Source organism: Spinacia oleracea, chromosome 1 (genome assembly GCF_020520425.1).
Source record: "Spinacia oleracea cultivar Varoflay chromosome 1, BTI_SOV_V1, whole genome shotgun sequence".
Classification (NCBI taxonomy): Eukaryota; Viridiplantae; Streptophyta; class Magnoliopsida; order Caryophyllales; family Amaranthaceae; genus Spinacia; species Spinacia oleracea.
The window spans coordinates 108841697-108868907 of NC_079487.1; the positions used below are offsets into that span (position 1 = coordinate 108841697).

The 27211-nt window shown below is 35.9% G+C and overlaps 1 protein-coding gene across 1 annotated transcript; it reads left to right on the forward strand.

Moving 5' to 3' along the window:
* The first annotated feature begins 21206 nt into the window (after positions 1-21206).
* Positions 21207-26829, forward strand: LOC110795189 (BTB/POZ domain-containing protein At3g56230). Its single transcript, XM_022000174.2, has 3 exons — positions 21207-21567; positions 25511-25687; positions 26018-26829. Exons 1-3 carry the CDS (start codon positions 21361-21363, stop codon positions 26474-26476), a joined length of 843 nt encoding a protein of 280 aa, XP_021855866.1. The 5' UTR covers positions 21207-21360; the 3' UTR covers positions 26477-26829.
* Positions 26830-27211: the final 382 nt, after the last annotated feature.

Genomic DNA, 27211 nt, shown 5'->3' on the forward strand with positions numbered 1-27211 from the left:
TATGACAACTAGAAGCAGAAGCCATGGCACAATCATGTGCGGCGAGTAAAAGCCACGACACCATCATGTGCGGCAAGGAGAAGCCATGGCACCATAAGTAGAAGCCTTGGCACCATCATGTGCGGCAAGTAGAAGCCATGACACCATAAGTAGAAGCCATGGCACCATCATGTGCGGCGAGTAAAAGCCACAACACCATCATGTGCGGCAAGGAGAAGTCATGGCACCATAAGTAGAAGCCTTGGCACCATCATGTGCGGCAAGGAGAAGCCATGGCACCATAAGTAGAAGCCTTGGCACCATCATGTGCGGCAAGTAGAAGCCATGGCACCATAAGTAGAAGCCATGGCACCATCATGTGCGGCAAGTAGAAGCCATGGCACCATAAGTAAAAGCCACGACACCATCATGTGCGGCAAAGAGAAGCCATGGCACCATAAGTAGAAGCCTTGGCACCGTCTTGTGCGGAAAGTAGAAGCCATGGCACCATCATGTGCGACTCTCTCTCACGCACCGCACCCGATATCGGGCGACAAAACAGCAGCCACGCCAAGAGAAAGCATCAGCCATCATCCTACCCACGTACATAAGGCGGAAAAAAAAAAAAAAGCAGCAGCCACGCCCAAGAGGAAGGAGCAGCCACGCCATGTTCAGCCTTCCCTACGAAAAAAAAAGAAAAAAAAAAGAAAAAAGCAGCAGCCACGCCCAAGAGGAAGGAGCAGCCACGCCATGTTCAGCCTTCCCTATGAAAAAAAAAAAAAAGAAACAGCCACGCCCAAGAGGAAGGAGCAACCAAGCCATGTTCAGCGTAGCAAAAAAAAAAAAAAAAAAATATATTTTTTTTTTTCAACAGCCACACCCTCCCCCTTACGGGCTCGGCCGCGAAGGAACAGCCAAGCCACGAAGGAACGCCCGCCCAGCAAGGAGAGCAGCCAAGCCGTGCACGGCTGCCACGCCCACATGGGTGTTGGGCCTAGCCATGCCCACTCTCGGCACACATCGCACGACGAAGGCCACAACTGCCCATAGGCACCTCCCTTGGGTGAGTAAACAACAACCAACGCCCGAAAGGTCATGAACACGAAGACGCTTCCATACTTAGTGAAAATCCTAAGTTGTTGGGGCTTGACTCACCCAAATCAACAGCCACGCCTTACGCGACACACGCCCGCCAAACATGGGGCTCGGATCGTTCAAATGACACTCATGAGCTTGGCGTGTGAGTTAAGCCCGCCCCATCATCACGCAACAACAACTAAAAAACAACCGCCAACGATGAGTTAAGCCCGCCTCATGTGAGCTGGGCGCGCACGCCCCAACGCACCAAAAGTAACAGCCATACGGCCTTGGCAAGAGCAGCCACGCCCGAAACGGGATGCGAGCGCGTCACCAAGAACCAAACCGCTCACCTTGACCGGGAAAATGGCAGCCACGCCAATCCGTGATCCTCACCCGCGGAAAATAACAGCCAAGCCCATGCTTGGTACCCTCGCTCAAAACGTCCGATAACTACGGGATTTATTTCTTCCGCCAAACTCCCGAGTACTTGGCCACACTCGCAAATTTGGCGTGGGGCTAATGTTTGGGCCCCCCTGTGGGACCCACTTTCTACACAAAATTACCAAAATACCCTCCTAGGGGAATTACTAAAATACCCTCAAACACAAACCTCTTGATGGGCTCAGACCAGAAGTTAGGAGTCCATATCTCAGCCCCCTACAGGCCCAAGAGTCCATACCCCTATACTTGCCTATATTTACTAATAATGCCATCCGACACTACTATAAATATGCTTCACCTAATCATTACTCAGGTATGCAATTATTCCCACACTGACTCTCTCACTACTTTCTCTCTTTACAAGAACTGACTTGAGCGTCGGAGAGGGTTTTCTCGGGAACCCCCCCGAGCCAGTTTACGTTTGCCGTTTTTGTAGGACAAACCACAACCGATTGGAGGAAAACGACAGCCTGGTTGAAGAGGTTTCCCCTATTTTCACACTTAGCATTTTCTTCGCAGAAACAATTACATATGCCTAAATTACAGCCATAATATTGGCACGCATACCTGTATATATTGACCTTTGATTATGAGAAGAATCAACCCATTCAACCATAATTCCTTACACTTGCTAATAACTAAGTAGTAGTGATCCCAAACACTTCCAAACTTTTGCACATGAAAAACAAAGGAAGTCCAGAAGCAGATTTTAATTTAAAACACGCATAACACGACATGTGCACATATAAAAATTATTTATTTTAAGATTAACATTGGTTTATAAGAATACACTTTCAGGGTCTCTAACAACTTAAAGTTAGAGCCTTGTATTCCAAATGCATATCAAACCAGGTAAAGTTATAAAATCTTCCTTTTCATATGAAAAGAAAATGATAGCCTGACAGGTATGCGCAGAACCTGAACAATTGTCTTGACTAAAATGAATTGGTTTTTGGAGTTTGCCAGTTTGGACTCGGAAGTACTTGATCTCTTGAAATAAAATCATGCTCCCTTTACCCTCTCAACTCCAATACCAATTCATTTTAATTTCTAGGAATGTAAAGGATTGTTAGAAGAACCATGGAAAAGCATTATGCAAATGTTAAACATATATATGCAAAGACAGATGGACAAATTGGAGGATCTAATAATACTTGGTGTGAATCATTAATATTATTAATATTTGATATCTTTTGATTTAGATTAAACTTATTGAAACAACTTCTTTGCAATTGGCTAAAGCTAACTTTTAAGTATAAAAAACGGGTAATTGATAGACATACCTAAGGATGATCTCTTACAAAACCCAAAAGATTTGAAATGAAGTGATCCGCCAAACAGGGGAGTTCATCAATATACAAATGTCGCTGGGTGATTTTTTGTTCAGGCCACGCTCCTGCTAACCGATTTTATGCGACTTCATTTTAGTGTAAAGCCCTAAAATTCGTCGGCAAACCTAGACGAACTAGGGATTTCGATGAGAGGGAGATGACGAATGGGATAGGGAAGCCAACAAACAAGGACAGGATGAAGGAGAAACGTTTATTAAACACACGAACTCATTCAACTCGAAAATCATTCCTCAAATTATTCATGTAAATGGAGGATGAAATACAATTTTGTGAAAAAACATAACCTGTAATTTCAATTGAAGGTTTTCTTGGTTATTAATGGCTGAAACAAAATCGATGAAAGCTTAAAGGTAATGTTGGCGGTTTGGCGCTCAACCAAATTATCCCGCCTATGATAGTGTTATGGCGCAATATCGTGAAAAAAAATGCCGCCCAAAATCTTTGTTTTAGTATTTGGTTTCCCCCTCTTTTTTTAGTGGGATTTATGAGGTGTCAACATATGAATGGTGGTGTGCAACCAAGTGTATCTCTAGCCTTATCCGATATGTCTAGGCCTCTTTTTTAGAAACTCTGACATGGCACAATCCTAATTGGTTGGGACGTGATTGGACCTAGCTAGCCCTAAAACATATGAACTCGGCCAAAAATGCAACCTTAGAGCATCAATTGTGGCTTACTCTTAGCCCACTCTTAAAGAGAGAGAAAATTTAAGAGTTATCTCTTAAAAAATAAGAGCTAACTCTTAACTACCTCTTATTTAGAGGTTGATTGTGACTTCCTCTAAATAAGAGGTAGCTCTTAAAAATAAGAGTGGGGTGAGGTGGAAGAATTTGATGTATTTTGGTTGCATTTTATAATAAAAATAAAATTAAAAATATTAAAAATAAAATTAAAAATATTAAAAAACTATATAAGAGGTAGTGTTTAAGAGATAGTCTATTTCTTGGTGTTTTTGGTAATTAACTCTTGTTAAGAGGGAGTGATGAGGTGTACAAGGAGAGATACTAAGAGGGGGCAAATTAAGAGTGAGCTTACAATTGATGCTCTTAGATCACTTTAATTGTTCGCTTCGTGACCATTGATGACCAGAATTAAGGGTCACGTTATCCAAGTAGTATTAGAAGCTTAATCATTTTCAATTTCCTTCAAAAAGGATTAAAAAGTGTACTTTTAATAAAACAAAAACTAATCCCAATAATCAACCTTCTTTCAAAAGGTCTTGTGCGCATAAGGTGTATAATAAATTTATTGTACACCAAGATAACTTTAACCTATTTTTTTTAACTTTAACCTAGTTTTGATTAACTTTTATATTAGTAAAAAAAAAGTTGATAGATAAATATTTTAAAGGGTTAAATGATTAATTTTATACATTATTATTGATTTTGAAAAAAATAAGTTTTACTAAAATGAAAATATTTATCACTAAAAAATAGATAACTTTTATATATATAAGCTTAACTTTTAAGCATTTTGAGTTAACTTTTACTCCAGTGTACAATATTTATTGTACACCCCTTATAAATAAGAATTTGTGACCTTCTTTTAAGGGAATCAAATCTATGTTCATGCACCCAACAACTAATTACTAATTAGACACTAATTAAGTACAAATTAAGGTCTGACTATCTAAGTATATATTCGCCTTTTATCTGTCTAAAACAACAAAAACCACCGGCCTTGCCCACAGCACGTGACCCACACCTCTTCACTGCTCCCTAGTCCTCACATAATTTGGGCCTGAAAATAAAAAAAAACCAGGCAATTTCAGCCATTAGTTTTACACAAAACTGGGTAGAAAATTAGTGGAAAGTAAGATAAAAAATAAAAATGTTGAAAGATAAATCCAAATCCAGGGGCCATCAAAAACTTTATCCAACTCCTTTTCAGTAACTCATCAACTCTATAAATACCAATATTTCCTCTCCTTTGTTCTTCATCAGATCAGCACTTATCTTTCAACTCTAAAAATCAACAACTAAACAAAAACAAAATATGGATGCCATGCAATCTTGGGTTTCTGAGCACAAGCTTACTAGCATTGGTGAGTATCTATCCTTAATTTTATCTCTTGTTCTATTCTCTCCGTCTATATTTACTTGTCACACTACTAGCTAGTTAACGCGACTATTACTTTACTTTTGGTCGAAGTGTGTATTACACTTCCTCCATTTTATAATAAATGCATAATGTTAACTTTTTACGTTAATTATATACAAAGTGCTCCCTCTGTCCCTTAATACTCGACCTGTTTTGACCGGACATGCTGCCAATGCACAGCTTTGACCACCAATTTCTTTAACTACATATTATAAAAATTTATAAAATATTAATAGTTTGAAAATATATAGTAAGATAAATTCAACAATATATTATATACTAATATTTGTTTTCATATACTATAAATAAAATAGGGTCAAAGTAAATTATGTAAATAGTGCAAAAAGTCAAAACAGTTCGAGTATTAAGGGACGGAGGAAGTACTAACTTTGACCATCAATATCTTTAATTATATACTAAAAAAGGTTAGATATTTTTAAAATTTATATCGATATTTAACCCAAAAATAATATTTGAAAATACAACAATAGTTTTTATATATTACTTCCTTTGTTCTTATTTATATGACACAATGGAGTTTTAGACATTATTCACACAAACACCTTTGACTTCCTTTTGTGGTTTATACATAAGAAAAAATATAGTCGTGTGGGGTCTTATTAGATTCGTATTAGTAAATATTATTTAAATATCAACTTTTTATATTTTTTTGTGATACACAATTAGAGATATTAATATTTGAAATCGTGTATTGGTAAACGTGCCTAAATAATTGTGTCATTCAAAAAAGAACGGAGGAAGTAGTATCTAATATGGTCAAATTAAGTAGTGTGAAATATGAATATGATGGGTCTATTAGGAAACGGGGGAAATATACGTTAGAGTGGAAGAAGCATGAATAGGGCGGCCAATAGCAATGGTTTAGAAATTAGAATATTAATTTAGATGTTTATATGTTTGATGCAGGAGCATTATGGGCTTCAGCAGTTGGAGCATCAATAGCTTATAATTCGCGTTCAAAATCATCGGCCCTTAAGCCAAGCCTCAAACTTATTCATGCTAGGTAAGCCTATTAATTTGTACTTTTTCTTTTTATTAAAATCTTATTCATAGTCACACTATTTGTCTTTGTGGCTTCTCTATGCAAAAAAAAAAAAAAAAAAAAAAAAAAAATTGTATATACTTCGTATGTATAGTTGAATAATAAAAAAGGGTTCCTAATTAAATCAGAAATAGTTGAATTCGTTTGGGTTTTGATATGTTGATTGCAGGATTCATGCACAAGCCTTGACATTGGCAGTATTATCAGGGGCAGCGGTGTACCATTATTATGACAAACGCAATGATGACAAAACCCACCAATCTCTTTAGTTTGTCCATCGCCGGGATTATGACGATAAAAAAAAAAAACAGAGCATGATTTTTTTGGTGGCAGAGATCAATTTACGTACTATTGGCTCATTTATGCATTATAATTAAAAGCAAGGCTTTTATAGAAGTATTATGTTTGTTTATGTCCTTTTCTGTTATGTACTAGCAACGAGTTTTTCCTATGTGTACAAATACAGCCAAATTCACCTAAATAAAATTTGGATTTTGATGTTTCTAATCATGTGTCTACTATGGGCATTTAATTTGGATGAGCTTAGCAATGACAAATTCATGCATGAAATATCAATATACTCGCGTATCATTAATCATATAGTATTACTACCTCCATTCCATAAACATATACACATTTGTAATGGCAGAGCCACTTAGTAAAATGTGAACCCAATTTAATTTGCTAATTTTTTCTTTTTCCAAATAAATAAAGTATTAACCAGATAATAAAGTACATATGCTCAAAGTGGTAAAAACTTCAACCTACCACTTAGGAAGGGTTGAGGAAGCCCCACAAGCCCCAACTAAATTAAAACAGCACTCATCTCATATGTGCATCTACAAGCTACATGGAAAATAATTGTATCACTTACAAATTTGCAACTACCTCATTTGTTGTTGAATATCTTGGCATTCATTTGCAGCTAGATACTGTAAACTATCTCAGTGAAGGTCACACTGATAACTCTATCTGCAGGTTTTTTGCATCTGCACTTAATTCTTGGTCATCCATAGTTGGTAATCTGTTTTGGATTGCCAGATATAGCCTAAAAATACTCTTAGGGCTAGTCCTATTATTGCAAATGAGCCTCTTCTAATCAACCTTTGTGACATCCTGCTTCAAATGTTTGTACATTTTCAGAATACTGAATTTTTCATTGTGGACCAACTTGTAGTACTACCAGCTTCAATAAAGATATTCCTACCGCTCTAATTTTTTCTAAGGACTAAGTCAGTCCATTATGAACAAATGAACAATCATGCATAGTCCAAATATCCTTGTCTTTCACATAATACATGTTTCATTTAGTCCATAGTTTGTCCTGCTCCAAAGATAGATAGGGCCCAACAATGCTTCAAAACTGCAGCCTTGTTCCACACGTACTGTTAGATCTCTTAAGTTCCACCAACCACACCTCTTGGGAAGGAAAAGTTGACCCCCAAGCAACGGGAGCTTTCATAGAACTTGTATCCCCACCACCCAAGAGAAAAACTATATGGTATGAATCTCTTTCATAATCTTCTAAGGCATTAAAAAGATCTGGCATCACTACTATTTCATACCATAAATCATAGTCTTAACCCGTTGAAGTCTACCAGCATAAGAAAGAAGTTTAGCATACAACCTTCTAACCTTTGCAACAGTATTGTCAATAAGAGGTATACAATTAATATATTAACCTTTGATAATTTCTCCAATAAGAGGTGGCAATCAATATATATATATATATATATATATGCTATTTTAGGGTTGGTGCCACCACCTTTTACACCTAGGGATTGACACCTAATCATGAGCACACTATCCTAGAAGTTTCCTAGAAAAGACAAGATAACATCGTACTACAAAATGGGAGAAACGTGGGATCATGTGACTGCTGATGTCACTTCTGAAGCCTTTGATTGATTGTTGCTGCTGTTTGCATGCTTTGATGGGCCACTGGCCTTCTCTATACCTTGCATCCATCATTCTCAATACTCCCCCTCAAGTTGAGAGTGGTGATGTAGCTTTCACTCCCAACTAGTTTTGGATGGACTGATGTTGTGCAGTAGGCAATATCTTTGTGAAGATGTTTGCCAGTTGATCCTTAGTAGGAACATAGGAGGGAGAGATTATACCTTATGTAACTTTATCTTTTATGAAATGACGGTCTATTTCCACATGCTTGGTCTTCGCGTCTCATGATGGACATGATTGGCTGCTATTGATAGTGCAGCCTGATTATCACACAAGATTGAGGTAGACCCTAGGGACTTGAGGCCTAGTTCTTTCAGGAGTTGTTTCAACCACATCACTTCACATACTGTCATTGCCATGGCTCTGTGCGCTTCTTCTGCAGTAGATCTTGCCACAACAGACTATTTTTTGGACTTCCAAAAGAATGCAGAACCCTGATATGGACCTTCTTGTAGAGGGACACCCTGCCCAATCACTGTTACAGTAGGCAGTTAACTTAACAGATGAGTTACAGGCAAACAGAATGCCTTGATTAGGGTTCTTGAGAGGTATATGAGTACTTTTAGAACAGCTTGATGATGAACACAGGTGGGAGTGTGCATAAACTGACTTAGCACATGCACTGTATAGGATATATCAGGTCTAGTCAAGGTCAGATATATGAGCTTTCCTACTAGTTTCTGATATATCTCAGGATTTGGAAGAGGATCACCATTTTCAGGAGTGAGTTTGAGGTGGCTATCCATAGGAAGTCTTAGTACCCTACAATTAGTAACACCATACTCAGTGAGCAAATCACAGGCATATTTTTTCTGAGAGAGAAAAATCCCTTGTTCAGATCTATCTACTTCAATGCCCAAGAAATATCTCAATATTCCCATGTCTTTCATGTGAAATTGAGATGACAAGAAGGCATTTGCTTGTTGAATTAGATCAATATTGTTGCTTGCAAGAATTAAGTCATCAACATAAACTAGCATTCAAACAAAATTTTATGTTTCTTCTTTGATGAGCAGTGATTAATCACTTTTAGATTGAGTAAAACCATTTCTGATGAGAGCAGTACTTAGCTTGGAAAACCATTGCCTTGGAGCTTGTTTTAATTCATATAAGGATTTGAGAAATCTGCACACCTTGTTGGTGTTTTAAGGCAGATTCCCCCCCTGAGATGATGAAGAGAATTTGAATCCTTTCCCAAGGTATCATGGTGGAAGTTTCATGTACACAACTTCCTTTAGGTCTCCATGAAGGAAGGCGTTTTTGACATCCATTTGATGTACAAACCAATCACTGACAGCAGCCACAACAAGTAGTGATCTCACACTTGACATTTTAGCTACAAGAGCAAATGTCTCTTCATAGTCAATTCCATACCTCTGCCTATTTCCCAATACAAACAAGTCTTGTTTATGTCAAACCTTCTATCTGAGTGATACTTGGTTCTATAGAGACATTTGCACCCAATAGCTTGTTTTCCATATGGGAGCTCAGTAATTTCCCATGTATCATGGCTCTCCAATGCTTCTAACTCTTCATTCATAGCTTTTCTCCATTTTTCTTCTTGTACAACTTGTTTAAAGTGTTTGAGATCGGGAACTTTTGGCTTGATTATCTGTGCCAGGAAAAAGAAGAATTGTGGAGTCACACTAGTTTTAGCCACATTTTGAGCTTTTGTGGGATTAGAAACAGTTACATTTGACACTGGGTAATCAGAGTGCCAAGTGCTCTATGACTTCTAGTAGACCTTTTTTGTCCTGTTTCTTCACCAATTTCACCTCTTTGAGGTTCATCATTCATAGTCATGTTGTGAGTATCATCATCCACCCAAATATGAGGTGGATTTTCTGAGCTTGTGCTTTGCTTTACTTCAGCTAAGGTTGAATGAAAGATGTGGTAGGGAAACAAACTTTCATAAAACTTCACATCCCTTGACACAAACACCTTTTGATTCAACAAATTACACAGCTCGTATACTTTCTAAGTACTAGGATAACCCAAGAAAATGCAAGGGACTCCCCTTGCATCAAATTTGTCTTTGTTGTTGCTAGGGTTACTGGCAAATGCTAGGCACCCAAATTCTCTTAAGTGTTTGTACTTGGGTTCTTCTTTGTACAACACTTCATATGGTGTGATGTTTTTCAGAACAGGAGTGGGCAATCTATTGGTGACATGAACAACTGCCAGAACACAATCACCCCAGTAGTGCAGTGGGAGTCTTGCATGGAACCTCAATGCTCTTGACATCTCAGGTATGTTCCGATGCTTTCTTTCTACCCTTCCATTTTGTTGAGGTCTGTTGACACATGAAGTCTGGTGTGTGATCCCAAGTTGAGAAAAGAAAGGCTTGCACTGATGATCATCAAATTCAAGTGTATTATTTGATCTGATCACCTTAACTTTCTTTCCATGTTGAGTTTTTGCCATATAGACAAAGGTTGAGATGGCTTGAAATGCCTCTGATTTCTCTTTAACAAATGCACCCATGTTACTCTTGTATGATCATCAACCATAGTCATGAAATATCTATAATTCCCCCTTGTCATCACTCTATATGGTCCCCAAATGTCTATGTGAACCAAGTCAAATGCATCTTTTGCTCTTGATCCACTATGAGTGTAAGGGAGTTTAGTGAATTTAGCTAGAGGACAACTTAGACACACTTCACTGCTGTCAACTTTAACCTTTCCCAGTGTTGCAATCTTTTCTATTTTCCTCATGGGAGCATGCCCAAGTCTGTAATGCCACAACATATATAGGCTCACTCAAAGAAACAACATCTTTAAGGATGGTGGGTACTTTTGACATACCTGTCACATTCATGGCTGTTTTTCCTTTGATTTTCTCATCAGACTAGTTCAAATTTCCTCCTCTAAGTCTTTGAATTGTTTTTGTCAGTGGTTCATTTACTAAATATTAAAGTCCATCATGAGCTCTACCAATTCCCTTTACTTCTTCAGTTTTACAATCTTCAATCACACAACACCCAGAGTGAAAATTAACCTTGCAGTTTGCATCTTCAACTAATTTGTTTACAGACAACAAATTATGTTTAAAAGCAGGAACATGCAACACCCTTTTTAATTCTAAGTCACTTTCCAACTTTACATTACCTATGTGAGAAATTCTAGAGGTTTCACCAGTAGGTAGGTTACTAAAATGGTTGTTTCCACTCTTTACAGGATTAATAAGGCTACTGAAGTTCCCTGTCATATGATTGGATGCTCCTGAATCAATTATCCAATCAAACCCTGTAGTATCAGCAAAATAACATGACACCATACCTGAGTAGCTTGTGTCTATTTCCTCATCTGTATCTGACCCTGCACCCTTAGATGGCATAGGAAGTCTCTTCAGTAGTTGTTCCAGTTGTTATTGTGTAATAATGGGTGAGTTCCCACTGGCTTCACCATGCCCTTGAACATTTGCAGCTATTTTTGTACCACCTTGTTTCCCTTTGTTCCATTTTTGTTGACCTCCATATTGAGATTTTCCTTTACCCTTGTAGGGCATGGAACTCTTCCCAGCATTATTTTGCTTGCTTATGGCATTCAAGCTAGGGTAACCAACAACACTCCAACACTTGTCACCAGAGTGTCCTGGTTTGCCACAAGCTGTACAGTTCTCTTCATTTCCCTTGCTAAACATAGCCAAAGTTTCTCCTTCTTCTTTCACATGACTGAGAACATCTCATTGTGATTCTTCTTGTTGTAGACAACTACAAGCAGTTTCCACAGAAGGAAGGGGGGACATCATCAAGAGTTGGCTTCTTTGTGCAATGTAGTGATCATCAATTCCATTCAAGAACAGAAATAGCTTTTGCTCTTCTAGTTGTTGGTTCATTGTCTGTATGAAGGCGTTGATTTCAGTTGTCATACTGGTAATAGGAGGAAAATCATTCAGAGGTTCCAATTCCTCCCACAAACCTCTCATAGCAGTGTAGTAGTCACTGATGGGCTTACCCATCTGTTTGGTCTCATACAATTAAGTCTCTACTTAACTTGTATTTTCTTGATCCATTGGTCAAGGAGAACCTCTGGTCCAGTTGTTTCCATATTTGAGATGCACTATTCATGAACATGATGGAATTTTTAATAGAATATGATACAGTGGCAAGTATCCATGAAATCATAGAGCTATTACATGTTTCCCAGTGTTCTGCCTTTGTTGCATCTGCATCCTTCTTATAGGCACCAATCACAAAACCCGTCTTTCTCTTTGAAGCCAGTGAGATCTCCATGGAACGCTTCCAAGATCTATAGTTTGATAATCCTTGAAGATTTTCCATGTTTGTAAACATAGTTCCATCAGAAGGGTGTAGATAAAGATGGCTTGAAGGATCAGTTGTTCCCATTTTTTAGTGCAGTAATTTTATTAAAGCTCGAAAATTTTGTGTCTTTCCTTACCAAATTTGGTTGAAATGCTTGATTTTGGTCAATCAAGCTCTGATACCATGATGATTAACAGCAATTCATTCAATATTTTAAGAACAAACTAAGCTGCAAACCAATAAGCTTTCAACCATATATTTCTCTCTCTCTTTTTGTATGAAAACGGCTGTAGTACAAGCATGCAGATATATATATGCTCTTTTAGGGTTGGTGCCCCCACCTTTTACACCTAGGGATTGACACCTAATCATGAGCACACTATCCTAGAAGTTTCCTAGAAAAGACAAGATAACATTGTACTACAAAATGAGAGAAACATGGGATCATGTGACTGTTGATTTCACCGATCTTTTGAAGCCTTTGATTGATTGTTGCTGCTGTTTGCATGCTCTGATGGGCTTGCTGCAAGGATGGGCCACTGGCCTTCTCTACACCTTAATTGCAGCCATCATTCTCAATATTTTCCACGTAAAATTAACCATTTGACACCACTAAAAATTATCAAATTCATTTTAATTTGACCCTATTACGGAGTACATTTTATTTCTAAATCAGCCTTGCCCATTTGCATATTATTACTCGGTCTCTAATGCACACATTTGATCTTTGGTATCGATAATTTATGTTAAATGAAGTTATAAATAGTTAATATTATAAAAATTCACATTGAAATGAATCTAACAAAATAACACTTGATTAAAAAAATTCTTGTTTATAAGCTACCAAAAAGGGTCAAAGTTTTTTAGTTGACATAAATAGTAAATGAGTACATCTCTAATTAAGGAAAAGAGGTAGTACTTTTAATTTGGATTAACCGAAAAGACAATAGCGATCTAGAACTTTTATCAATTAATTCGAAGCAAATAGACATGTCGCTTTTATTCTACAGGTTAGTTTTGGTCAGGTCTAATCAAGTCCAAATATCGTTACCAAGTTCGATTATTTTTTTTTTTTTTGAAAACAAGCAAAGAAATTGTATTACTCTTTCAAAATTGTATTACAATCTAGCTATCACCTTAGGGACGACAAACCTTCTAGAAAGGACCCCCTCCCCTAAGAGAAAGCAACAACAAACAGAGGTACAAAACCTCAAAAATAACCCTAACTATACTATCAGGACACTAAGCTTAGTTACAAAGATCTAAGCCAAGCTAAATCAGCATGCTTTACATTCTTCCCTATAATCTATTCGGGATAGATTGGGTTGCACAGAAGTTTTTAGCCCTTAAATTGGAGTACGATAGTGTCTAAATCCAATTATGAATTTTTTTTGATAAATCTGTAGACAACAAGACAGTATGGCACAGGCTCGGATGTCCACTGTATATGGGCCGATTTATTTCACATTTTTCATGGGCTAGTCAAAGTTCACTATATTGTGGATTTGTGGGGCAAACGAGATACATCAACAAAGGTCTACGTGATTCCTTAGGGCTTAGGGAGTTAGGTCTAACCCATAAGTCCATAACCTTAATAAAAAGGTTCTTTGATTTAACTGTTTTTTTTTAATTTGATCGTAAATGCATAGGAGTAATAATGTCTTGAAATAAAGTGAATTAGATTTTAGTGATGCACGAATTTTATTAAATTATTACATTAAAATAAAACTCATATTATAACTGCTATATTTTGTATATTAGATGAGATTAGTGTTTGATTTTAATTGAATTTCATTTTAGATTTATTTTTTAATTATTAGAGTGTTTGATTTTGGATGGAGTTATATACGAAATATATTAGTAATAATTTAATTTAAATAACTACGTGTCACCTAATTAATTATTTACATGACACTCGATTTGTTTAATACAAACTTTTAGAAAAGACGACCTAACGGTTAGACCACTTTTATGCACTGGAATCAATTAGTTATGCACTTAACTAATTAGTTAACCATTGAAACCAATAATTAGTTAAGTATGAAATTCAACTAGTTAAGCAACGAAACCAATTAGTTATGCAACCGAACCAATTAGTTAAGCACTGTACCAATTAGTTAAACAATGAAACTGATTAGTTAAGCAATGAGATCAATTAGTTAAGATTTTATGAGTTTTAGTTAATAATAAGTTTGTTAAAAAATAATAACTATCTGACTCATAAATTTAACTATTTGTCTTTATACCTTAACTATTTTGTTATTCAATTAGTTTTGATTTTATTACTTTTAGTTATGTTTTACACTAGTTTAGTTAGTATAAAAAAAGTGGTCTAACCGTTAGCCGGTCTTACACAAAAGTTTCTGTTTAATACAAATTTAATTTCGAAATCTTATTTTTCATTGGCCGAAACCATTAGATTTCTTACGTAGCGCTCTAATATTTGATTAATGTTTGATTTTGGATAGAATTTTATTCAGATCAATATTAGATTTTGGATTGAATTTTATTTTAGATTTATTTTAGATTTTTTTTTTTTAATTATTAGAGTATTTGATTTTGGATGGAATTGTATATATTAATTAATTAATTAAAATATCTACATGGCACCTCATTAATTATCTACGTGGTCAGTTTTTTAAATTCAAAAAAAAAATAATTAGAAATCTTATTTTTCATTGGGCGAAGTCATTAGATTTCCTACGTGGCACTATATTATTGGATTAGTGAATGATTTTGGATAACATTTTATTTTAGATTAGTGTTTGATTTGTGATTGAATTTTATTTTAGATTTATTTTTAATTATTAGAGTATTTGATTTTGGATGGATCTGTATATATTATGAATTAATTAATTAAAATATCTACGTGACACCTAATTATTTATCTACGTGGCACTCGTCTTTTTTAATTCAAAATTAAATTAAAATTCTTATTTTTCATTGGCCGAAATCATTAGATTTCTTACGTGGCGCTCTAATAATTCAGCAAATGTACCTCCTTTTAAATTAAAATTCTTAGTCAAACTTTTTTTCTCTTAAGAAAATTATTTAAAGTCTATTACGGAGTATCGAGTTAATATTATTATGTGGTATGTGAATTATATTATATAAGCGTATGTACTACTCCCACTGTTCCATAATATTCCTCATGTTTACTACTCATATGGTCAAGCTCAAAAACTTTGACCGTAATTAATAATATAATTAAGAGTAAAAATATTAACTTGTGGGATATCATTGAATTCGTTTCAATATAAAATTTCTAAATATCATTTTTTTAAAATAATTTTTACTAATGCGAAATTAAAACTATTAACGGTCAAAGTAGTACATTGGAGACCGCGCATAATGAAAAAGTGAGGAACATTATAGAACGGAGGGAGTATGTAGCAAAAAATACTCAAATGCATGTTTTATATTTCAACAAAATATCTCCTCATTTTTTGTTTACGCACCAAACTACTCGTATATTGGTAAATCTTGATGTATGATGTGGTTAAGACGATCGAGATATTGGAGATGTTAGGTCCCTGGTCGAACCTCCTTCAATCCACTGAAACCCGAGGGGTGGGGTGATACCAAAACATGGACTTGAATCATGTGTGATAGATCTTTTATTTTAATACCAGATGGGAATAAACTATAAGAAAACAAAACATTGAACATTCACATAAGTAATCAAGTAATGCATAATAGTCTGTATTATGTTTGATAGAGATAGAAATCTACTAGGATTTAATCTCTCAGGATATTTGTTATATATTACACTTCTAGTCATATTAGTATTCGTAATTCTATTAAGACTGATATTGTAATCCCTATATACCTAATCAATGGAATATGCTCCAATTCAAGGAGTTTATCATAATCTAACATGGTATCGGAGCTTAGGTTGTAGATTTAGCTTCCACAAAATTTTTCTCTTTCTTTACCAATCTTGGATACGTGTTTCGCCCATAACCATACGTCTTCCGCATCACAAATTAGCGTAAACATTGTTCATGGAAATCAACCGCCTTAATTCTTTTTCTTAGATTATTTTTGTCCCATTCTAATACAAAACAGTAGCCCTTTTATTACTTTTGGTTGGATTAATTTGACTTAATTCGAGCAGTAGCCAAATCACCTTATCTGCTCCTCCCAATGACGAAGGAGGATGAAGTTCCTACTCAAGCTAGTTCTTCGGAATTTCACCCTACTTTGGGGGTCAACAACATCAAGAACGCGATCCCCTTAACTCTTGATCGCGAAAAAGTGCAATATTCCAATTGGGTTGAATTATTTGAATGTCATGCTCCATTTAACGTTCTTGATCAAATAGATTCAAATACTCCTAAACCTACAGTCATATATAAAGCTTTGTGGAAGCGCTTAGACTCGATTGTGAAACAATGGATTTATGGCACGGTCTCTACTGACTTGTTGCAAACAATATTGTGCCGCGGTGATGTGGCCCAACAAATTTGGAATAAACTCAAGGGAATTTTTCAAGATAACAATAATACTCGGGCCGTGTATCTTGAAAATTAATTTACTATCTTGCATCTAAATAATTTCTCTGATTTTAGTTCTTATAGCATTAACTTGAAAGTTTTGGCAGATCAATTAAATAATGTTGATCAACCGGTGACAGAACAAAAATTAGTCTTACGTCTTGTTGCAGGCCTTGTGAACACTGATTTTGACACTGTGGCAAGTGGCAACGTAACCATGATCCAACAAATCGATCCACTCCCTACCTTTAAGAACGCTAGAAATCGCTTACTTGCTAAGGAAGAAAGGCGTTTCCATGACCCGAGTGGCTCAAACGCCCGCTTTTGTGGCTCAACCACCACAACCGTCGGCCGCCCAACCCAACCATCAGCCTGCCCAACCACTTCGCAACCCAGGCGATGGCGACAGGGGTGGTGGTGGGTGGGGTCGTGGCTGCGGCAGAGGGAGGGGAAGAGGTCGTGGGCGCAACAACAATAATGCCCACGCCAACAACATTAACTCATATGTCAACACCAACAATTAACAAGCCCAGACTTCACAACCCCATATTTGGGCTGGCCCAAATCCGCAGGCTTGACCTGCTCAGCAACAATGGGCTGCACCATTCACCTACCCGCAACAACATGTCCAGCCCCCTTATAGATCATATCAGGTGGCCCAACAAGGTTATAGACCACAACAAAAGGCTTCCATTCTTGGCTAACCTCCGCGCTCACTATACTGCGCCCAACAGCAGGGCCCGCTGCCGCCACAACAAGCCTATTTTTCCGAGCCCATGACTCCAACGGATTTGGCTAACTCCTTTGCAACCATGTCGTGTTAGTTTATGACAAATATAAAACATATATTTCATGCGGAAAAACCATAAAGCCAGGAATCCAAATTAATTGCCACATAGTCGATTAGCATAATTTAGGATACATACATGTGACGCGTGCCTTCCCTAGCTGCTCCCTAATCGAATAAGAACAAGTTTAGGACTCCAAGTGTCGTCCCTCCGTAGATAGTCCACAACACGTTCGCATCCGCCTTAGATTCAATTAACTAGAATATAGTCTAAGGTTTTATGTTATTCAAACTTAATTATTTGGCAAATTATTAAGCGTAGTTTAATCTTAAAACTATATGAATACTTATGAATATGTTTTATAAATTGTGATTATGAATCACCTATTTATAGGGAGGAATTATCGGACTTAGATATCCACTAGGAGTCAATTTATTAATTCAATTAGAATTCTACTTAAATTAATCCTTTGTATTTTAATGTTTAATTAAACAACTGACTCTAGTGGATTTAGGAAAACAACTAACCGGACAAATCCTAAGCGTCTAAGGATTTGAGGCATGCACGAACACAACACACACACGAGCAGCCCACGAGGGGCGCTGTGCGCGCGCGGCCCAGCAGCGCTGGTACGCGGCCCATGCAAGGGCGCTGCCAGCCTGCTGCCTTGCTTTGCTTGGCTGGGCTTAGCCTTGCTTGGGCTTGGATGGGCCTTACTAGGCGGGCTGCTGCTTTGTTGCTGCTCGCTTTGCGCGGGCTTCTCTAGGCGCGGGCCTAGCTTCGTGCTGGGCCTTGCGTCTAGCAAGCTCGTCCGATGTTTATTTCGTACGTCGCGCTTCGATTCGTTTTCCGATTCCGGAATTCATTTCCAATTCGAACAATATTTAATATTTCCGATTCCGGAATTAATTTCCGTTTCGAACAAATATTTAATATTGTCGATTCCGGAATTTATTTCCGATTCCAATAATATTTTCGATTCCGGCAATATTTCCGTTTCCAGCAAAATTTTCGATTCCGGCAATATTTTCATTTCCAATAATATTTTCCGATACGTACCAAATTACCAATCATTGTTGCAGAGGCGTGTTAGCTACGTAACCTTCTTCTAGAGTTAAATTGCCCTCTACGCCAGGCCACAATTGTTTATTGTGATAATGTCAATGCTATTTATTTATCCAGCAACCCCGTCCAACATCAGCGCACCAACCATGTGAAAATGGATATCCATTTTGTTCGCGAGAATGTAGCGTTGGAACAGGTGCGGGTGTTGCACGTTGATTCGTGGTATCAGTTTGCAGACATTTTCACTAAAGGCTTTCCTCGATAATTGTTTTTGGATTTCAGATACAGTCTTAGCGTACGACCTCCTCCCGCTACGATTGCGGGGGTGTGATAGAGATAGAAATCTACTAAGATTTAATCTCTTAGGATATTTGTTGTATATTAGACTTCTACTCGTGCTCCTAATTCTATTAAGACTAATATTGTAATCCCTATATATTTGATCAATGGAAATCACTCCAATTCAAGGAATTTATCATAATCTAACAATGTTGTTATACACATTTTAAAACCTACCTTTAACTAGGGTATATGGTCAACTAAATGAGCCCAAAACTATGTGGGATCTCAGTCATAAGGTCAGGTCCATTAGCCAAAGGCCTAGGAAAAAGGGTTGAAGCCAACCCAAGACAGGCGAAGCCCAACAAGGATGCGAGCCTGGAAGAACAAAATCCAGCGCTAGTTACAAGGTATTTGGATGCGCGGCCAGGTCAAGGAGAAGAAAAGCTGAGGTGGCCACGACCAACCGATTTTTTTCTCCTATTCAAGTAGTTATAGGAAGTAACTCACACTCTCCCTCAACCACTTCATAACCGCACGATATCAGAAGTATAAGTACGGCAAAAAAAGGCAGATTAACATCAACACACAACAAAAATATTTCTTGAATTTCTTAGCTTTTAATCGTAGCGCTTAATTTAGCCCTAGGTTTAGTAGTTTAGCAGTAGAATAGCATAGCATAGTTCGTAGTTTTCCCCATGTATTCAAGAACACAAAATTGCTATCGTCGGTGTGTTTTTCGAAGCATTCAACCATGGAGGTAACATTTCTCATGATTTATTGTTTGTCCAGTTTTTCTTACATACCAATCAATGATACATTTGTTAAGTTTGTGCGATGTTAATTTTAAACATTTCATTTTGCATTACATACTAACTAATTGAGTCTAAGTTGATATTTTTTTACGAAATTACTCGTTCACGAGCGAGACCTCTACATCAAAAGATCAGTCGTAATAAAAGTGTTATTACTTGTTCGCGTATTGCGTCAACCGAAAAAGATAGATGATGATGTCGACAAGAATAGTACGAAAGAGAAGGTGTGAGTTCGATGATTAGAACGGTAGATGTGCATAATCCTTAACTCATATCTGCTGTGCCTGTTTGTAAGGTTGGAAAGTCCTTTTCTTTTTCCTAACTTTATGATCACTCTCTAAGTTATTTATTTAGTTAATTAGAGTATACATTAAAGTTTTACTATTATATTTTAGGCAGCTTGTAACTGCATGGCTACCAACTATGATATTGAAGTGTTAAGTTATTTTTCGAATGACCATTATACCCTTCAATTATGCCTTAGCTACTATTAGGTCTAGTATTTGTTATGAGGCCGGCCAAACCAATAATTAGAGAAATAAACAACATACTAGATAATAGTCTATGTTTGTATTACAAAGACCAAATAATATATATTCTCCAATTTTAATACTACTATTTGTTAGATGGATAATGCCTATAAATCTATAATATGTGGAGAATTATATAAATAGTAAAGTTGATTTAAAAATTGAAAAGGTATTTTCTTATTACTAATTATACCTATATATACAATATTAGATATATATTAAACTTTTTTCTTAACTTAATGTCAATTATGCGCACTGCTATGAAAAACACTACAGAAAATTGTACCATTAATGACGAAAAATCCCGTCGCTAAAGGCCAATAATCATTGATTAATGAAGGAATTTTCTGTCGCGGATCCGTCATAAAAGGGGCTGTCATTAATGGGAAATCTCATCGTTAACCCGTCGTAAAAAACATTTGCGACAGTTGTTCCCGTCTTTGTTTGGTTGTTAGCCCCGTCACAAAAGCCTTTTGCGACAGAATTTTTAACCCGTCATTATTAGATTGTCATTAAAGATACAAATTCTTGTAGTAAAAAAAAGTAAATAGTGATACATGGCAACTTTGTCAATCGAGAAAATTAAGTATAATTTTTTTTCAAATACGTAAATCTACTATTCTTAATATATATGTATTATTTTTATTATATATCATCTAAATACCTCCAAGTTCAACCCCTGGCCTTGGCAATTTTCTTAGAAATTAATTTGCTTATCCACCTATATTTAAACGATAACCCTAAAGGCTATAAAACAGATAATGTAACGCAACATTTGTCATTGTCATATATGCACCAAATAATTACATATGCCCAAAAAAGTAATCAATCATTAACTAATTTGAAGTGTTTTTTTAATAAATTAAAATCAACTATGAAATTTAATAATGCAGAAAAAAGCTGGAACTAACAAACTCTTTTAACTTAAAATATGAATGCTACGTAACTTGCTTAAACTAGTAGTAGTACAAATAAAATCTTGTTCGTTATGAAGTTGACTTAGAACAACCAAAAACTCATCTACAATTTTTAATATTTATATCTATATAAACATTCTTCTTTCATCTTCCTCAGCTCTTTTATTTTTCAGTTCCAGGTGAATCATCAAATTTATTAATTAAATTATCTCTTAATTAAGAAATAATAATGGATTGTTCAATCTGCACAACTATGCCTTTCATTCTAAGGCCGCCGAGGAATACGATCTGTGCCGCTTGCTATGAAGGTGCAAGAAACTTAATCTCCTTGGTTAATAAGTTCGACGGCGATAATAATAATAATAACAATACTAAATTTGGTGATAAATCAGGGGGCAACAATGTCATTTCATCTTCTAATTCATCGTCTTGTAAGGTAATCGATCAATTAAGCTAGCTTCTATTGTTTAAAGTGATTTTTTTTTTCATTTTATGTATGTTTTCAAGCTCCTTAATTACTTTGTAGATGATTTCAGGTTATTATGTGATTTCTCCGTTTCTAATTGCTTGTCCTATTTTGATTCTTTAAATATTCAAATGAAAACGGATTCTACTTTCTTGTCCTTAAATACTTTGATGATAGTATTAGTGTTACGGATTTTTCATGAAATACCCCCGAATTATGGCGTAATTCACCAAATGCCCCTCGACTTTCAGAAATTCACCAAATGCCCCTCACAAATGACTTAATACCCAAAATACCCTTACTAATGACGCGCCGTTAGTCCTCCGTTAGCCTAATTTTTAAATTCACCAAATACCCCTATTTTATTACTTATTTCATATAATACCCCTATTCTGAAACTTAATTCACCAAATACACATAACTTAAAATTACCCATTTTGATGCTCAGCGGCTAGTTTTTATGTTTGAAAATTAGCCGTTGCTTATTGTTTGCTTATAAAAACCCCTTTTCTGACTATTTATTGTAGTTTTTCTATTGTTTTGTTAATTTCATATCATTTTTGTCATGAGTTTTCTTTCAAAATCATCATCCACACCCATGAATCCACATATGTAAGAGTCCCAAACAATTTCTAATATTATGGGAGGAAATTTCCATCTGATGCTCCGATACAACACTCAGTAAGTTTCAATTATGATCCAATAAGTTCAGGCCTCATCCAGTAAAGACAATGCACTTTAGCTGAGCAAAAGGCCAAAAAACCCCATTTTCAAAGGGATCTTATGTAAGTGAAGCTGAAGTAATCAATCTAAAGCTAACACCTTAATTTTCTTATTGTCCGAATGGTAAAGAAACTAAGAAATCAAGTTCAATAACACATACATTTTTATCACAACCTCGATTTCAACTTGGATTCATGATGTGAAAATCTTGAGTTTGGAGGCAAATCTTTGTGCCAAGATTCATGTTTTTTCACTGGTTCATGAGCTTTGGAACATACCTTAGTTTCATTTTTTTTTCTTGTTCCCTCAAATCCAAAAATAGACATTTGTCCATAAATCTGACCATGTCAATAGGACCTAGCTCAAAAGAAAAGTGGGAAAACCTTTATGCCTCGACTGTAAGGTTGAGAGAAAGTTAGGAGATTGAAGAAAGATGTTTGGAGGCAGTAGAGACAGGAGACAAAAGGGAGTTAACGTTAAATATGTGGCATGGAAGCAATAGAAGCCGAGGTAGCTGGAACATATGCGTTAGAATAAAATTAATAAGAGCTTTATTTTTAATCTGTTTGCATATGTTAAAGATATTTCCCATATTGAAAAAGGAATACCTTCCGATTGCGTGGTAAATATAATTAATTGGTCACATAAAGAATAAGGTACAAAAGAAGTAGCTATTTTCTTGAAGAGTTGCGACGTTTTGAGGTGTTTTTAGGAGTGTTTTCTGTTTTAGTGTTGTACCGAAGCTTCAGATTGAGTGTTGTATCAGATATTCGGATGTCAAATTTTCTCCCATGATAACAAAATTTATTTGGGACTCTTACATATGTGGACTCATTGGGTGTGGATGATGATTTTGAAAGAAAACTCATGACAAAAATGATATGAAATTAACAAAATAATAGGAAAACTACAATAAACCGTCAGAAAAAGAGTATTTATAAGCAAACAATAAGCAACGGCTAATTTTCAAACACAAAAACTAGTCGTTGAGCATCAAAATGAGTAATTTTAAGTTATTGGTATTTGGTGAATTAAGTTTCTGAATAAGGGTATTTGGTGAAATAAGTATTAAAATAGGGGTATTTGGTGAATTTGAAAATTAGGTTAACGGAGGACTAACGGCGCATTATTAGTAAGGGTATTTTGGGTATTAAGTCATTTGTGAGGGGCATTTGGTGAATTTCTGAAAGTCGAGGGGCATTTGGTGAATTACGCCAAAATTCGGGGGTATTTCATGAAAAATCCGTTAGTGTTATTATTACGTAGGACCTTAGTTTTATGGGGGCTGGTAGGACAACAATCAATTTGTTATAGCGTGATTCAACTCTTGTAACATCATAATAAATTCGAAAATGATAAAGGTCCACTACAAGAAATTGTACTATTAACGACGGAAAATCCCGTCGCAAAAGGCCAATAATGGTTGATTAACGACGGGATTTTCCGTCGCGAACCCGCCATAAAAGGGGGCCGTCGTTAATGGTAAATCCCGTCGTTAACCCGTCGTAAAAGACATTTGCGACGGTTGTTCCCGTCTTTGTTGGATTGTTATCCCCGTCGCAAAAGCCCTTTTGCGACGGGATTTTCCCCGGCGTTAATAGGTTGTCATAAAAGATACAAATTCTTGTAGTGGTCGCAACATTTGACCTTTAAGCCGTGTCACAATGATGACATGGCATGCTTATGTGTCATGGTTTAAATTGGAAACTAAAATATTTAACTTATATAATCTATTATACATGTTCCAAAAAATGTAGGAAAATTTTAATATTCTAATTTGTTTCCTTCTTTATATCGACTACCTTACTTACATATTTTCATAGTAAAAATATTGAATTGATAGTAAACAAATTATCAAATTCGAAGAAAAGTTGTTGATTTTATAAGTATCATACTCCGTATTCAACTCCATCAATATATTGATTATTGAATCACTTTCCCTACAAGAAATTATTCTATTAGCGATAGAAAAAATCCGTCGCTAATTAAAGGCCAATGATGACTGGATTTCCTGTTGTGAATCCGTCATGGGGACCGTCACTGATGGAAAATCCCATTACCCCGTCGTAAAAAATATTTGCGACGGTTGTTCTCGTCTTTATTTAGTTGTTCCCCCAGTCGCAAAAGGCATTTGCGACAAAATTATTGGCCCGTCATTCTTAAGTTGTCATTAATGACTCAAATACTAGTAGTGTTTGTTTAAAAATAAATATGAGTTGATTGACATCTAAGTCATACAAGCAAGTGATTTATTTATTGGATATTGAGGAATAAAGAAAAAGATACACTACAAGAAATTGTACTATTAACGAGGGGAAATCCCGTCGCGAAAGGCCAATAATCGTTGATTAACGACGGGATTTCCTGTCACGAACCCGTCATAAAAGAGGGCCGTCGTTAATATAAATCCCGTCGTAAAAGACATTTGCGACGGTTATTCCCGTCATTGTTTAACCCGTCGTAATTAGGTTGTCGTTAAAGATACAAATTCTTGTAGTGATAAAAGATATATACTGCGTGTATGTAGTAATATTAAGTGTCATATCGAAAGAATTTATTTCATATAATAATATAGTCATAGACCATTTTATAATCTTGTCTCAAAATGGTCGAATTACTACGTAGTACGTACTCCATCTCTAGTTAGGTGGTAAGTTACTCCCTTAGCTACGGAGTAGTATAAAACTTTAATGGCTTTCATGTTAATTTAATTAAAGTCCATAAACATCAACGTCCAATATAACGACTCGCCATTTAATCAAGTTGTTCATCTTTCAAATTCAAAACAACTCTCTATACAGATGTCTTGTTGCAATAACAAGTTTTGTTTTGGGATGCCTTGAATATGACGCCACAAATAACTTTGGAATCCATCTTGATGTGTACTTGGCCTTTATTTTAGGTTCTTATGTTAGGCCTCATAAGTTTATTTATTCCGCACGTATCACGGATTTTACACTATAATATAATGTTTTCATTTATGGACGTAAATACCACGTTGTTATTTAACCTAATCATTATGGAATAGGCAGTAGGAAAGAGTCAATGATAGTTTTGTTTTTGTTTTTGTTTTGTTTTGGTAATTTCCTAAATTTTCATGCATATGATATTGGTAGTTAATCATAAGTAATTAATACCTCAATTAGGGAATATTAATTTAATGCTTGATGATATGGGCTCCACTCTCCAGGGTTTAGCCAATGTAGTTAAATGGGTGAAGGAAATGAAGGACATCGAAGAGGAAGTAAGTGATAAAATGAGCTTTCTAGCTGAGTTTGAAGTTGCTTTCAAAGATGAAATTCATACTGATATCCTTGTAAAGCCTGGCAATAATGGACCTCCTATTCCTGCTCACAGAGCATTATTGGTACGTTTGTCATCATTTAAACTTCATCCACTTCTTCATAACTTGCACCCCTTAAACTTTTAATTATGAAACAACGTAAGTTGGTAGGAAGCTCACCTCGTGCATGGTTTAAGCCCATCGATCAACTGCATTATGCTTGAGAGCGGTTCGATCAAGCTTTGACCTGCGTAATTGAACTGAAACCTGAGATAGGTGTTGGTTCAGTAGGGCCATATTTCTACTTAAAAAACCAAATTTGGACTAACTTTTAGTTATGTATACACTTCTTTCTAGTTTCACCATTATGATCAAATTAAAAGTAATTAACGTACATTTGTTGGTGAATTTCAGGCAGCAAAGTCAGAAATATTCAAAAACATGTTAGACTCAGATGATTGCAAAGAAGCACCAAAGGAAGCCATAACTCTACATGAACTCAACCATGATGAACTAGAATCCCTCCTTAAGTTCCTCTATTGTGGGAACTTGCCTATCGAAAACGTCGAAAAACACTTGTATTCACTATCATTAGCAGCTGATAAATATGAGATACACTTCCTACAGAAATTCTGCGACCGACAAATGCTGACTTCTCTTAGTTCATCCAATGCCTTAGACATCCTAGAGATTTCGGATGTTTGCTCTAACATAACATTGAAAGACACTGCCTTGAATTTTATTGTAAGAAACATGGAGGATATAGTGTTTTCCTCTAAGTTTGAGGTCTTTGCTTTGAAGAATCCACATTTGAGTGTACAAATTACTAGGGCTTCCTTGTTGGATATCAAAAATAGGAGAAATGCAATGTAACTCAGAAAGAAAGAGTGTGTTCCTCGGGAATAAGGTTTACCCTCTCACATAAATAAGCTCACATGCTCATATACGTACAAAATATGTGAGTAACATGTTTATATTTCCTTCCTCAAATAATTATCATCATTATATCACCTTATCCATCTAATACGGAGTAGCAAATGGCAAATGTCACTGTCAGAATGAGCCACAAGGACAATTTCAATTACAAATGAAGAATGATGGATTCGAAAGTTGTAAGGATGATTTTGAATTTATGATATATTGTATACTTATACATGTCATAAGTTTTAATTAACCACTAGGTCAAGACATTATTGGTAATGATACAGTGGATGAAATCTCTTAAATCGTGAATTCTTGGTAATACTTCATTTATTTCGATATAATGGTTAAACTTTACATTATACTTGCCAATGTAAATTAATATTTGAACACAAATCAATATCTCTAATTTCAGTAAATAATATAACAAAGTTGATATTCTGAAAGTACATATTGAGACGAATCAAACAAGATTCCACATAAATCACATATAATACTCAACTGGAATTTGTAAATAGTGTCAACAATTGAAGTATAACAAATATATATATGGAAAAGCCTAGAGTCACTACAAGAAATTGTACTATTAACGACGGGAAATCCCGTCGCGAAAAGCCAATAATCGTTGATTAACGACGGGATTTCCTGTCGCGAACCCGTCATAAAAGGGGGTCGTCGTTAATAGAA

Bases quoted from the DNA above. Each gene is read 5' to 3' on its own strand.
- LOC110795189 (XM_022000174.2), top strand. From the start codon at position 21,361: ATGGATTGTTCAATCTGCACAACTATGCCTTTCATTCTAAGGCCGCCG. The intron at 21,568-25,510 runs GTAATCGATCAA...TCCACTCTCCAG, and splicing joins CTAATTCATCGTCTTGTAAG to GGTTTAGCCAATGTAGTTAA. The intron at 25,688-26,017 runs GTACGTTTGTCA...GGTGAATTTCAG, and splicing joins CTGCTCACAGAGCATTATTG to GCAGCAAAGTCAGAAATATT.